The 14,635-nt window shown below is 37.6% G+C and overlaps 2 protein-coding genes and 1 pseudogene across 3 annotated transcripts; 2 read left to right on the plus strand and 1 right to left on the minus strand.

Moving 5' to 3' along the window:
• Positions 1–1,315: 1,315 nt before the first annotated feature.
• Positions 1,316–1,858, minus strand: LOC137740795 (exocyst complex component EXO70H1-like). Its single transcript, XM_068480595.1, has one exon. The coding sequence runs from the start codon at positions 1,856–1,858 to the stop codon at positions 1,316–1,318; it is 543 nt and encodes a 180-aa protein (XP_068336696.1).
• A 765-nt stretch (positions 1,859–2,623) lies between these two features.
• Positions 2,624–9,341, plus strand: LOC137739832 (meiosis-specific protein ASY3-like; annotated as a pseudogene).
• A 1,060-nt stretch (positions 9,342–10,401) lies between these two features.
• LOC137739994 (uncharacterized) lies at positions 10,402–13,248 on the plus strand. Of its 2 annotated transcripts, none has more exons than XM_068479773.1 (7): positions 10,402–10,984; positions 11,081–11,216; positions 11,317–11,499; positions 11,649–11,779; positions 12,261–12,429; positions 12,546–12,675; positions 12,776–13,248. In XM_068479773.1, exons 1-7 carry the CDS (start codon positions 10,692–10,694, stop codon positions 13,060–13,062), a joined length of 1,329 nt encoding a protein of 442 aa, XP_068335874.1. In that variant the 5' UTR covers positions 10,402–10,691; the 3' UTR covers positions 13,063–13,248. The 2 variants fall into 2 exon arrangements, with proteins under 2 accessions (XP_068335874.1, XP_068335872.1); XM_068479771.1 differs by having other exon boundaries at positions 10,409–10,952; positions 11,046–11,216.
• Positions 13,249–14,635: the final 1,387 nt, after the last annotated feature.

Genomic DNA, 14,635 nt, shown 5'->3' on the forward strand with positions numbered 1-14,635 from the left:
AGGTAATTATCCTAATTAAATATAATTAAGATTACTTACTTGATGGGGTTTGTCTTCAATTGGGAGTATTAATAATATGATTTAGGGATAATCCTATTATTAAATACTTTGACTTTTCCATGGGCAGTGGAGCTCTGAGTAGTCGTAGTCTGCAGCCTGTATGTCCTAAGATGTTGAGCTATGTGTGGGATGACTGCTCATTTAATAAGGGCAATTTTGTCTTTTTAGCTAAAAGTCCACATGTCGCCTTCAGGAATTTTGGGATTATTTTTTGCTCTACAAACGATATTTTATACTAAGGGGAAATGGTGAGCTTAGTCTCATAATGAGTTATGAATAATGTAGTTTAAATTTGCCTTTGGCGAGAATCGAACCTAAGACCTCTCACTTGTAAGTGAAGAGAATTACCATTAAGCCATGATACTAAGTAGTAGTAGTTCAACATAAGTTTTTTTTAGTACATCGAGATATTTTTACACTAAGGGGTAAGGAGTTCTGCTAAGCCACACAATGGGCAACCTAATTTGGTATCGAATTCGCCGTCTACGAGATTCGAACCTAAGACCTCTCACTTCCAAGTGAATAGGAATACCACCATACTGTAGTAATGAGTGGCAGTTCAACATAAGTTTTAAATAGCCACTTAGTACTACGGTGTGGTATTCCTCTTTACTTGTAAGTGAAAGGTCTTAGGTTTGACTATCATTTAAGGTGAATTTGAACCACATTATTGTTAACCCATTGTGAGGCTAAGCACACTCATTCTCCTTCGTATATATAATATTGTTTGTTGAAAAAAAAAAAAAAAACTTATGTTGAACTTTGTTATTTAAAACTACCTATCGACTTTTGATACTATTTTTAAAATCGCTAATTTTTTTGTTATTTTCTACATGTGAAAAGAATTAACTAACCCTGTAGTCTTAATCCCTTGCTTCGTTCCATTCCATTGCTCGAGACTAGGGGTGGGCAAACGGGTATAGGAACTGTGGGTCGGGGCGGGTAATCACGATTTGGGACGGGTGCGGGTTGGTTCTAGGGAACAATCAGGTAGGGCGGGCCATGCCCTTTTCATTTACGGGGCGTGCCAAGTCCAGATACTTAGAAAAACGAGTACCTGAACCGACTCGTTTCTAATTATAATGAACAGCCAAGATTTAATGATAACCTATCATCTAATCTCAACTGTTGGTTTCAACCCTAGTTTCTACCTGAGTCCAAGGTTCCAAAATTCACTCTCTCAGTCTCAGCTACCTCTCTATCTCCCACAATCTCTCTCCCCAAACCTTCTTCTTCTTCTTCTTCTTCTTCTTCTTCAAGTTCTTAATCCCAACTGGGTTAACCAGTTCTTGATCTTTGTCTCTAGAATGTTCCAGTCCATCTTCTGAACCTGTGAGAGTGTCATCTTCTCGATGTCAAGGAGGTAAAGGCTTTCGTTGAAGATCGATTTTCTGATGATGTTGTAAATTCTCACGCACTCTTTGCTGTATTCGGATGCGATCATGCAATCGACAATGGATTTCAAATCAAACATCGCGACCCAAGAGATGTGGTCCACCGACTCGTCCTTCGACTCGGAATCTTGATCTGATACGCTAGTCCTAGTCGAGGCTTTGGAGGACTGGTTGGAGACTGTTTCGACGTCTAAATATTCCCGATTGGCGGACAAAATCTGGTAAAACTCTTTCTCAAGACATTTCATGACGGATTGCATGAGATTTTGAGCTCGAATGAGCTTTTCGACGCTGGTGGTTTGGGAGATGAGGAAATGCTGCATGGCGATTAGGGCCTTAACGATTTCGATGTTCTCTTCCATTAGTGAGTCAGAGAAGCTGTGGCGCGGCGATGAAGGCAGCATGGCGGTGGTTCTGGAGGGAGAGTTTGAAGGCGACGGAGACAAATTTGAAAGACAAAGTCCTCATTCCTTTTTGTGGTGGTTTTGTTAAAAAAAAAAAAAAAAAAAAAAAAAAAGCCCAAAAGACCCTTGGACCTGACCCGGATCGGCCTGGGTTCGATTTGATTCCTGTAATGAAATATGATGTACCCAGCCCTTCCCGTCCCATTTCTTTTAAGGGAGTTTTAAAAAAAAGCTCGCGGTACTGTTCACTTTAACGAAAAACCACATTTTTTACACTAAAAAGTCAAACCTGGTACTATTCACTTTACCCTTTATTTTGTCCTTATCATTAAAACTCAAAATTTTCAAACCCTTTTCATTAATTTTCCTTTCTTTTAAACTCCGATCTGATCCGATTCTTTCAAAATTAGGTTTGATCTGGTCCGTGTCCAGCCCTACTTGAGACCCCTAAAGAATAAGTTGAGCCCATCTCTTAACACTTATCGAGTAAATATCACCGAATAAATATAACAGGTTAAAATATTATAGGGTCAATTAAATTTTTTTGCACGTAAGAAAAGGACAAACTCTGAAGTCTGAAGAGAGAATTCAAAATAGAGAAGCTGGTCCATGAAGCTACAGATAGCCCAATATCGAAACCCATGCGACCCAACGGACCTATATCCAACCTGGGCAGGGGTACTATCGCCAACTGAGTTTAAAGTGAGTGCGCAATACACTTCTGGAATAAAATAGAGCCGGTCAGGCGCCAGGAGAAAAACTCACATGTATTTCCCGCCGTGTATTTTCATACATTTTTCATTGTTCTGCGTCTCTCTCTCTGATTCACCGTCGGCAAAAAAATTGGATTGTGAAAGTTGAAAGCTGGAGGTCATCGATCATCAACGCTCAACAAGCAGTAGGCTATTTACTATGATTTTGTTTTTAAAATTTTCATTTTCTTCCATGTAGTTTCTGGTTATGAGATTTTGAACTCCGATTTTCACTTGTTTAATTTCGTTGTTTGAATTTCTCACATTCGTACATTTTCCTGGTCTGGTATGGTGTGGTGTGTCATCTGATCTCTGAGATTCAGAACCTAAATCTGCAATTCATCAAGGTTGTGAGCGCCTGAAAGTTAATTTTCGGTGAATTAGGGTTTATTTCGTATCACCATCGTCTAATTCCAATGAAATACTTTACTTGGTGATTATTTACCAATTACTGATTTTTTTCGTGTTGGTTGATGAATTCGAAATTGTAGAGCCTTAGCTTTATCTTGGGTGCTACAAAGTATGATTAATTAGGAATTTAGGATAAGAAATCATGAAGGAATAGTAAATCCCTCTTTACTTTTGTGCGTGCCTTTTACACTCCTTTAGAAACTTTGAAACCCTAAACTATGTAATAAAGTTACCCATCGATCTTGGTTCTCTGTGTATGGTCTGAAATGAATTATCATGATATTGAATTTCTTTTAGATTCATTTCACACTTTTTTTTCTTCATCAGCAAAGACTATTAGCTTTCTGTCTGCCTTGCTCTGCCCCTCCTCTTACGCAACTGTCTTTGTTTTTCGAACTAAATTGCTTAGTTTACTGTCCAGGTCACAGCTGCAGTTTTGCTGCTTCTTTGTTCTCAAACAATGGAGGTGGATTCACTGCAATACTTACGGGATGTAAGTACTAACATTTGAATATGTCCTAGTTATATAGCTAACGACTGAGTTTCTTTAAAATTTCCAATTAATTTTTTCGTGTTCATCATCTTATTTGGTACTTGGTGCATAATCTTTCATGAATCTCATTATATATATGCTATCATTTACTCATGATTGCCATCTGTTAATTGTTAACATCTGTGTCACTGAGTTGTTCATGTTGCCATTTTGGTTTTACTTTGTTTAATAAGTTATGTGCATGTTATGCATGACTGAGTTGCTCAATCTGAAAATGTTGTTTCATCTGATATGTCTTTCCCCCTTTTGCTTGATGGTTTATTGGATATACATCTTATAATATAGATAAAGGAAACAGGATGGTAGAGTGCAATTGGGATTTGCGATCCCCAAAGAATTAGAATCCTTGGAAATTTTAGTCGATATTGAAAACAAACAAAAATTATATGCTTAATCCCTCACCAAATACGTTTCAGGACCAAACAAGCAATTGTAGGAGTTTTGGAAGCATTAATCATCCATTTAGCCAATCGAGAAAGATATCGATTGGAGTTGTGGTAGACCCATCAACCAAGAAAAAGTCTGGAGTCACCAAGGTAGGTGAACCTGTGGTGCCAAATGCAGAAAGGGGAACATCTAATTTAGGCAATACCACGGAGGAAATAAGCAAGGAGCAAGATGTCACAGCTGCCAAGAAAATAAAACAAGCTAGGGATCCAGAGCAGGTGAATTCCCCATGGGTTAGTACTGCATCATTCCACGAGAAAATGCGTACTTCAGATCCCCCTCTTCATGCAAAACAGTCTTCTGATTTGCCATCTTGTAGTGGGAAGCAGTCCAAATGTGATGGAACAACGAATGCACCAGTTACAAATTCTGTTCTGTTTTTCGCAAACCAGACTTCCTTTTTCCAGTCTGACGGTAAGAAGCAGAAGAACTTTGATGGAGTTAGATACAGAAAGAGAGGAGTGAAGGATGGATCAGTGGAACTTCAGGATTTCACATTTGTGACTGCACAGGAAGTTGTAATGATGGATAAGGATTCACCAGTTGATAAAACAGATGCAACAGACAAGGAGGTGACAGTGGATAAAACAGATGCAACAGAAAGCAGGAGAACTGAAACTCTCAGAATGAAGCTTTGGGAGATATTGGGAACCATTTCTTCACCTGATGAGCATTCCAAATCTCAGCCTCCTGAGGTTGGTGATAGTATAAATCCACAGCCGGAATTTGACCAAATGGGTTCCACAGTTGTCAAGCCTAAGCATATACCAGAGCAAAAGTATGATGACAAGGGTGATGCATTTATCAAACCCCAACAAAATTCAGATACTATAGAAATGGATTCTGAAAGTCCTGATAATATTGTCAGGAGACCTGTGACTCATTCATTGAGCCGAAAGAGAGGTCCAACGAAAAAACAGCAGACAAGTACAAAAAATGGTCCATCCTCTGGTTACAAACTGAAACAGCAAGAGAACAACATATTTTCCTTCGAACAAGAATGCGATGGGAAGCTACATGGCTCTTCTGGTGGTGGATCCTCAAAGTCTATGCGGAAGAAGACAGAGGTCAAAAGTTTCAGAACTGAGTCCCATGGGATCTGCCTTCCTGAAAAGGATAAATCAACTAAGACTCAGAAAGAGATTATTAGGAGTAAGCCACAATCACCTGCCAAGCAAAATAGTTCTGTAGGCAAGAAAATAGGAGATTCTCATGGTTGCCAACATGAGAATAAAAGAGAGTATCATGAACTGGAAAAAAATATTCAAGAGCAGGAAATCTGCCAATCACCACTCATATACAAGAAATTTAAGGCAGATTTTGTCAGTCCCGCAAATAACGACTACCAGGAAGACAATGGCAATCCAAGCTTGAAGAAAGCTACTAGTCCAGAAGCAGATGATCTGAGTCCCACATTTGGAATTAAAACACCCACATCAAGTTCTTCCCCTAGCTCAATCCCAAACTCAGACCAAATGGTAGATGCTAGTAGTCCTGCTGTAACAGAGAGGAGATTTACTGTGGGAGACATTCGAAGTTTCAGTACTTTCTGGACTCCAAAACAAGATTGTTGTGATAATGAACAAGCAAAATCTTCTGTATCCTTTGTTATTGAATGGTTCTGATAAGATAGTTTCACAGTATACCATTCTTTGATTAGTATTTTGTTTCTGCCTTCTGTCTTTCCTTATTGAACTTCAGGATGCTGTAGAGGAACTCAAGGATTCACCATTGAGAAAAACAACACCGGATATGGAAGAAAATGCTGCAGAAGATGGCCTTCTTTCATCATCATCTGAAGAGGGGGACTTGAGGAGTTGTGGAGAAGGTTCTCCTATTATCCAAGGACGTGACTGTATGTTCACCCAGACCCTTATCTATATTGTAGGATAAATGCATTTTTAACTTAAGCATGCTTGATTGATTAAGCACCTTTAGAATACAATTGATTTTAATTGTATGATGTAGGAAGCTGCCATATGTTTCTTTCCCCCTCCCCTGCCCCGCAGAAGAATGATAGCCACTTCAGTTATCTAACTGTTCTGTAGGTTTCTTAGAAAAATATACATTCCCTCCAGAAATTAGTAATGCTGAAAAACTATATTCCAACTTTGTACAGGAGAGACTCTGCTGCCACAAACCAACACATTTATTCATTTAAAGCTTTCAGCTACCTCACCCTCTCTTAATATGCATTAACATTTTGATGTTGCAGGGACTGAAGAAGATAACTGGATAGAGGAACCTTCAGAGCCTAATCTAGTGGATGGACTGGCTAGGTTTTCTCCTCTCTGTTCTTTGTGTTGTTATATGTGATTTGGTGCAGTTATACTTGCTACCCGTTTGTGATTTATGTGTTGCGCATGATAATGTTTCAGGGCTGTTGAATTGTTTACATTGGAATTAGAAAAACTTAAAGCCAAAATGAAGTCAGCAACTAATAGGAAATCCTTTGAAATTTTAATGTCTGTTGCTGCGGAGGTACATATGCAGCTGCAAACTGTTGACTCTCAGATTCAAACAGACATGTAGGTACTTTCAACTGACAGGTTTGAGGTTTCTCTATTAATTTCAACAATTTCTTAGATGTTTTGGATGATTTTCAGAGGGAAGCTCACAAACCTCAGTAAATCAAAGAGAAAAAGGCTGGAATCAAGGTTTGAAGGTTGTAAAAGTTGTATTTCTGATATTTTCAGTTTATTATTATTATAATTATTATGTTTTGGATTGAGTAATTTGAATCTTATAAGTAACGAATATTAAAAATATGTTTCCATCTCCAAATACTTATGTCCTTCCACTTTTCTGTTTAAGGGTGGTTTGATCAAGCTGAACTGTACCCACTCCTGACAGATATATTTATGACACATGTGAAAAGAGTTATTGTTAGATTTAAATGTATCTTGGTAATCACTTATATCATCGATCATAGTCACCCTTCCTTTAGTGTGTTCTATCATGTGATTAGTTCCTGAAAATTAATTTGCTAGCATTTTTGTAATACTCACCTGCACTGGGTGATTTTGCAAGTTCTACTGGGGAATTTTTTTCCTTTTATCCCCTGATTCATGAGGTTGTTTGTTTGGCTATAGGAATAAATGATATACCAATATCATAATAGGTTATCCCCTATGTCATGAGGTAGTTTGTTTGGCTATAGGATTATATGATATACCAATATCATAATAGGAAACAGAGCTAGCTTGTTTTAATGGTGACATGTTTTAAATTCTTTATTGTTGAGAATATGAAGTCTGGCATCAAACGTTCTAAGCCTTTCATTGTAATATGTAAATCCTAGGCCTCCCTTTCAATTGGTAACTGGTTTTGGTTGGGTGGTCCAGCTTAACATGGTATCAAAAATCAAAACAGCAATTCATCTAGTCCAATTTGGCCACATATATTCCACATCACCCCAATATGATAAACCACGTGTTTGTGGGGGGTGGTTTTATTTATTTATTTTTTTTTGGGGGGTGGACCGGGGGGGGGGGGGGGGGTTTGTGTGGTTTTGAGAATAAAGAATCTCACATCAAACATTATATTGATTTTTAGATTGGACGCTCTAGCTTTTTAACATTTAATATATTGGAAATCCCTGATCTACACTGGGTACTTTTTTTGTTGAAAATCACACTCCATATTTTCTTCTTGGAGGGAGGGCTTCATGGAAATCACAAGTATATAATCAGTTTAGCCTGCGTGCACTTGGAATTGGGATTTTCTTCTCGTTGAAGCTATGCCTGAAAACCCACCTTTTTTTATGCAGAGCAACAAGAACAATTGAAAGTGATTTATGACAAGTTCAAGGAACAAGTCAATCAGCATCTTCAGGAATGCAGGAGCACACTTGAAGGGCTGGAAGTGTACCTGACAGAGTTTAAGGGAACTGTTGATAAGCAAAGTATGGCAGCATCTCTACATTTATTATATTTGTATTGTCTTTGTGTCAATTCATTACTGAAATGTGTTTGTATAGGTGTTATATCATGTCGATCATGATTCTGCCGATAAATTATACTTTCAACAAGCTAAATAATAGATATAAAAGCCTCCCGATGATAGTTTAATATGGTGACATCTCCATAGTCACAGGAGTCTTTGAATGCTGACTACATACATTAAAGTTCCATGCATCCTATGCTTATATAGACTACATGCGTTGAAATCAACACAAATCCAGCATTTATTGGGATGATAATGATGAACTAAATAAGCAGCTAGAACTCTGTTTGTGTGGCCGCATTATGTTATACAGCAAAAATCATTGATGTTGAACCCAGACCGTACTGTAAAAGGCCTTTTTAGATGAGCTAAAAGTGTTTGTACTCTCATTGCAAACAAACAACGTTCCAAATCCTGGTACTCTTTTGATTCTGTTTCACTTACAGAAGCATCACACAGAAAGCTTCTCGTGCAAGTGGAAGAAGCAATTGAGGCCCAATTCAATGATGCCCAAAGAAGAATCCAAGTCACCCAAAAGGCAAGTTTTCCTTCTATCTATGTAATATTTATTAGGGAGTTTCGTGCAATTATTTGCGTAATGTAACTGTGTTGCATGTTGGTTTTGCCTTGGTTGTAAGTACATAGCTATAAAGTTATAAACTTACGATAAGTTGGTGCGGCATATATTTTGTGTATATATCTAACTAGCTATTAGATCACTTCCAGCAGCATAATATACACTTTTCAGTGCGTGTCACTCAATAGACCTCGTGAGAAAAACAGACCTACGAAATCCTCTCAATCTTGGACTCTCATCTAGCAGGGATTTATCTTCTAAATTCCCTAGAAAGAAATCCTGCAGGTGTCATTCAGTGACTGGAATCATGGACTTCGTAGTTGGGTTAAGAACTTGAAGATGTTTAAAAAAATTGTCATTTTGTAATAATCAGCCTGTCATCTCATCTATCTCTTTTTATTTGGGATAATGCGTAGGCATCTGGTATAGCTAACTTATTGTCTCACTAAATGCAGATGGCGCGTGGAAAGATGCTCCAGTTGAAACACGAACTGGCATTGTGTTTAAAAGAGGGCATTCTAAGTTGATACACAAACTGCGTACAGCTCAGCTCACCACACAGAGATTTAGAACCAGATAGCCCCAGACCCGAAGCTTGGTACGAATTATCCCATCCTTCGTTAAATGTGATTTCATGTAACGCATGAAAATACACAGTTGAAGAATGAATATGATGTAGTAAAAGCATAGAGCAGGAGTACGGGAAGGAAAGCAAGAGAGACGGCCGGATTTCTTCGGTTCGTTCACAGGAAATTGAGACTAATCACCTAATACAATGACCTTTCTCCTCCCTTGAAAGAGCTGGTGTTTGGTCAAAACTAGATTTGACAATTCATCTTATCTAATAGAACTCTGATTGTCAATTATAACTTCATGAAAATACTATTATAACCTTCTTATTTAAAGCTAAACAAAATTAAAAGACATGGCAATTTAGTAATTACATACCACTTAAAATTTCAGTTTTTTACATGAACCTCAAATGTCATGTATTCTATTTTAAAAATAAAAAAATAAAATGAAAAAATGGAGGAGTTTTTGTCTTTAAACCCACGTCTCCCCACTTCAAAGCCACCCCCTTAACCCCCTCTTCAAAGTTTCACGCCCAATTTTTTTTTTTCCAAAGAAGTGATAAAAAGATTTTTATAACAAATAAAAGACAAATTTAAATTACAAACGTATAACATGTGCGTATATGACTAGTATAGTGTTATAAAATGCTCAAATCAAATGGTCCTTGATATTTGAGTATAGTAGTTTACCTCTTTCCTCTTACTTGTGAGTAAGACGTGTGAGGTCTAAATTTCATAAATGACGAATTCAAAACTAATTTATTAATCCACTTCTTAGCGTAAAAATGTTGCATGAAAAAATAAAAATTGCCCCTATTAACTTAATGTGCACAAATACTTACAAATTCTATGATAACAAAAAACATAAGTTAATTGTTTGATGTCTGCTCATTCTTCCCTCTTTATTTCCGAATCTAAACTTCTATGAATTTTACATGTTGTGCCACGTTTCACCCATTTATTGGTTTCTCTTTGTTTTTGTATTTTTTATCAATTGGTCACCAAAATATAAAACAAACATTTCAAATAACATAAGGTAAGACAGAGAGAATAAGAACTTAGGCTAAATACATTACATAACAGATGTCCATATACGAGGCCTTCGTCTTCTCCACATTCGCCCTAAGTTCCTTGATACATATAAATATTTTCAACCTTTTTTTTTCTTTACTTTTCTTTTAGAAAGGGAACAATTGGTAGATTCGCTACGACAATTCATTTTTCTGGGTACCGAAAAAACTCAAGAGACATTTCAACTTGACCTTAACCACCACCGTGTGATCTTTGAAGTATAGCATTAGTTTTAACTGTCCTTTATTATCTTCAATGCTTAGAAGCGCGAAGCTCGAGCTAGCTAATAGATAATGGACAATGGATTGGGCTAAATCATTATAAGTAAATGGGCCAAGATCACAAACTGGGAGACGAGCAACGAGACGACAGCGTAATGGAGGCCGACGACACACCATCTTCATTAGATTGGAGGTTAGAGTTGAGTTGATTATTTGAATTTGGTTGGGGTTTAGAAATTGAAATTGAAATTGAAACTGGGAAGGAAGCAGTGGACAGTCGAAAAATGGAAGAGAGTGAGAGTGAGAGAGTGAGGGAGTTGATAGGGAAAGCAGTGGGCGATTGGGACGACCAAGTGATGACGAGAGCCCGATTCAAGGCGTTTAGCGGGCAGAGATCCGATTGGGAACCCGTTTACCTCTTCTGGAGAGATTTAATCCTCTGCGTCGCTCGCCAGTTGGGCGTTTTCTTCATTTCCCCCTCTCGCCTCAATACCCACTGGTTCAATCGAGGAGGCCTCGCCCCTCTCTGCCTCCCCACAGTTCTGGTATCCCTCCCTATCATCTATGCATGTTTTGGGTACGGACTAGGATTAGGAACATCAACATTTTCTTGATTTCTTGTTTGTTTGTTATTTCAGTTTGAAATGTATAATGAAGGTGAGGTTGTTCTCAGTGTGGATCTTGTGGACCCCACTGCAGGGCGTCTCTCCCAGATTTTCAGCAGACTTTCCAATTCCATGGCAATGCTCAGGACCACTCCGGAGCTTCTTATGTCCCAAGATCGTCTCATCCTTACCTCACTTTTGAAGGCATTCATTTTTCTCTTCTCCATCTCCATCGCCATCACTTTGGTTTTAACTTCTTATTCTTGGTCATTTGATAGGGGTTTTGTTGGTTGTGAATGTATAGGATAAAGCTGCTCAAGTTGTGAAGCTTTTATCTGAATGCCATTGGACTTCTTCATGCGTCATCACCATGAAGAGGTTCCAGGACTTATGTGGAGGACCCGATGAAGCTTCCGCGGTCTTGTCTCATTTGGTAGCGCAAGCCAAGGCACGCTATCTCTCTCTTTCCAAGGGAGACCTCATAGAGGTAGGTAGTACGAGTACTACTTGTCATTCTTCTATCCTATTTCTTTGTAATTATGCACAATGGATTTGTTTCCTTCAGCTTTGAAAATCATTTCTCATATGATCACGTAAATTGAGATTTGTTTTGTTTGTGGCTTTCTTCTTTTGCAGGGTGTGAAACTTTCCCTTTCAGCATCTTCCCTTCCGAGTATTTCAAGTCTAGATTGTGATGTTCTGCACTTGATTTGGACAACAGAAAAGCTTCAACAGCAACTTCATGTGATTGACCAACGTTATGAAACGTAACTTTTTCTCACTCTTAATACTCTACTTTCTGACTTTCTTGTTGGAGAATCTGAGACCATCTTTTCATAGATCTCAATCAACATACTCACTCATTTCTCAGTTAATGGCATTGTGTGACATGATGACATCTACGGTAGCTCAAATCACTTATAAACAAATGGGCTTATGTGAACTGTTACAGAGATTGCCTCTGCTGTATCATGATAATATTTATGTTATCATTACCTTGGCTCATCATTTCTTGACTTATTTGATATCTCTGGCTTGTGCCAGCTGGTTGGAAAGTTCCGTCAACATTAGTAACCATGGACAATTAGAATGGATTTGTTTGTTATAGAAATGTTGGGTGCAGAACTGTTAAAGATCTACATTATAATTGCCGTCTTCTATGCTCCCTTGATTTATATCTGTTTTCTTATGTGGATAAAAACAAGTGTGTTTGTCCTAGTGATTGAGTGTGTTTTATTTTATGTATAGGTCACGAAAATCAGCATTAGCTTGTTTGAAATCTGGAAACAAGAAAGCAGCGCTGAGGCATGCAAGGGAGTTAAAGTTAGCCAATGAGAGTAGGGAAAAATGTGCAGCTCTCTTGAATAGAGTGGAGGAAGTCCTTGATGTTATTGCAAGTGCCGAATCAACGAAGAAGGTAATTGTAGGAGTGAAGATAATCTTATGTATTAGTGCGTAAATAATTGAAGCAATTGAATAATTTTTGAAATGGGGGAATCTTTAGTAAGCTGATCCATTTTGGCTTGTTGGCAGGTTTCCGAAGCCATTCAAATTGGAGCTCAAGCTATAAAGGAAAATAAGATTAGTGTGGAAGAAGTCCAGCATAGCTTACAAGAAATAGAGGAATGCATTGATACACAAAAGGAAATAGAAAATGTTCTAGGTAATTTCTCTTCTTGAGTTAAAATCAATTAAGCAATGGTTGAATTGTCAGGAATGTGTTTGGTATTTAATATCATATCTGATGTATTTGGCTTTTGCAGAAGCAACTTCCCTTTACACAGTTAATGATGAAGAAAGCATCGATGAGGAGTTGAAGAAATTAGAGCTGGATATGGGATGTGAAAACCTTCACGAACCAAACCTGAGCAGCAGGGTTAACAGCGCGGGGAAAACAGAGGCTTCAGACTCAGCTGATTCATTGATAGACTCTTTATATAATCTCAAGCTTGTAGATGATGGTCAAGCAAGGATACCAGCAGTTGAGGAGGGCACTGCTGAAACAAAGAGAAACAAGAAAACAGAGAGGTCTGAGCTTCAAATTGCCTAAGATTTCCCACATGGCAGAATCAACTGGTGAGTATTACTTTACTAATTCCTTGTGCACTATTTGTACATAAGTAGTAAAAACCTTGTAATAGCCATTGTCAAGAATATCAAAATTAACCCAGTGAATGACGGATTGGGTCAATTTTGTAAATGGACGACTTTCATTTGTTCCATAGTTTCTTTGATTCTATCATTCTATGTCCTGTGACCTGCCTACTGCCTAGAGGTGCAATTTTGATTGGAACTTTTTATTTGGCCCGTCAATTCTTTTACCTGAAAAATTCTGAATACAAAACATTTAAAAAACTCAAAAATTGAAAATTGTGATCCGAAATAAAACTTTAAGAACGGAAATTGGGACCTTTGCTTCGGATCCAATCCCTCCAAAAATGACCCTCCTTACTCCATGTTCTTTGGGTTTTAGCAAATGCACACCTGTTCTTCCTATCCTCTAGTTTTCATTTGTTTTTATTTTTATTTTTTATCTTGGACACAACGATTAAATCACACTCAAGCAATGATAATGATTATGTATCAAACTCATAAGGCGATGAGCAGTAGAATATAAGGTCTTTGTTACTCTGGAAGTGGAGGCGGCCTCTCGTCAACACACTTAAAGGGATTCTCTTTAGATCTTTTCCTTTTAATTTACCAAATCAGGAAATCCGTGTCATTAAAATTTGATCCAACATCTATAAATAAGAGCCCACTTTAAAAGTTATAATAACTTTAGCCGTTCAATCAAATTTTAGTAGTACAGATTTTTTGATTTGGTGGATTAAGAGATAGGGATCCGGAGAGGATTCTTTCCTGGTATATGCATGCATGGGACACGTGTAGCGTAGGAAACGGGAAACTCTCTCCACTTCGATCCGATGGGGACATAATCAGATGAGATTATCAGCTGGAGCCTGGAGCTGTCGTTTGCAATCAGAATTGAGAAGGCGATCGCAAAGCAAGGAATTGGATATGAACGATGACGAATAATCAACGGTCGGTTAACGGCAGTTATAATAATATTAAGCTGAGTTTTTTTTTTTTATTATTAAAATATAAGCTGAGTTATTTAATTAAAGAATTGTTATTAGTACTTCGAAAATTTTATTCTACATTGTTAAAAAGTGTTTTTTTTAATTTTAATTTTAGAAAATTTAGAATATTAAATAAGATGTTTAAAGTGTTAGTAATAATTTCCTTTTAACACATAAGGTTTTACTAGTTTCCCTCCCTCCAAAATTCCAAATTCATAGGGTTAGGGTTTTCTTGCTCAAGAAATCATATTTAATTATCATTAAATTAGTGTTAATGGATAAATAGATACGCTGCCTTTGCCTCTGCCTCTGAAAGCAATGTAGAAATAGAAAGGTGGTCATGGTTGGTAGAGATTTTTCACTATGTTCAGAACATAGAGTAGCACAATATATTTTATTATGCAAGTAGAGGAATGTTTAAAAAATAAAATTTTCTTCTATTTATAGTGACTTGTGATGCAACATCTCGTGTTTACTAAAAAATTTCCCCTTGGTTAGAACTTGAGAGGGCACTTGTGGGGATGAGGTTTGACCACCGTGCCT

The sequence above is a fragment of the Pyrus communis genome, chromosome 7, assembly GCF_963583255.1.
Source record: "Pyrus communis chromosome 7, drPyrComm1.1, whole genome shotgun sequence".
Classification (NCBI taxonomy): Eukaryota; Viridiplantae; Streptophyta; class Magnoliopsida; order Rosales; family Rosaceae; genus Pyrus; species Pyrus communis.

Excerpts from the sequence above, each read along its gene's own strand:
- LOC137740795 (XM_068480595.1), bottom strand. The coding sequence starts at position 1,858 with ATGCTGCCTTCATCGCCGCGCCACAGCTTCTCTGACTCACTAATGGAA.
- LOC137739994 (XM_068479771.1), top strand. The coding sequence starts at position 10,692 with ATGGAAGAGAGTGAGAGTGAGAGAGTGAGGGAGTTGATAGGGAAAGCA. Across the intron at positions 11,217-11,316 it reads TCCTTACCTCACTTTTGAAG|GATAAAGCTGCTCAAGTTGT; the intron begins GCATTCATTTTT and ends GTGAATGTATAG. Across the intron at positions 12,676-12,775 it reads GGAAATAGAAAATGTTCTAG|AAGCAACTTCCCTTTACACA; the intron begins GTAATTTCTCTT and ends TGGCTTTTGCAG.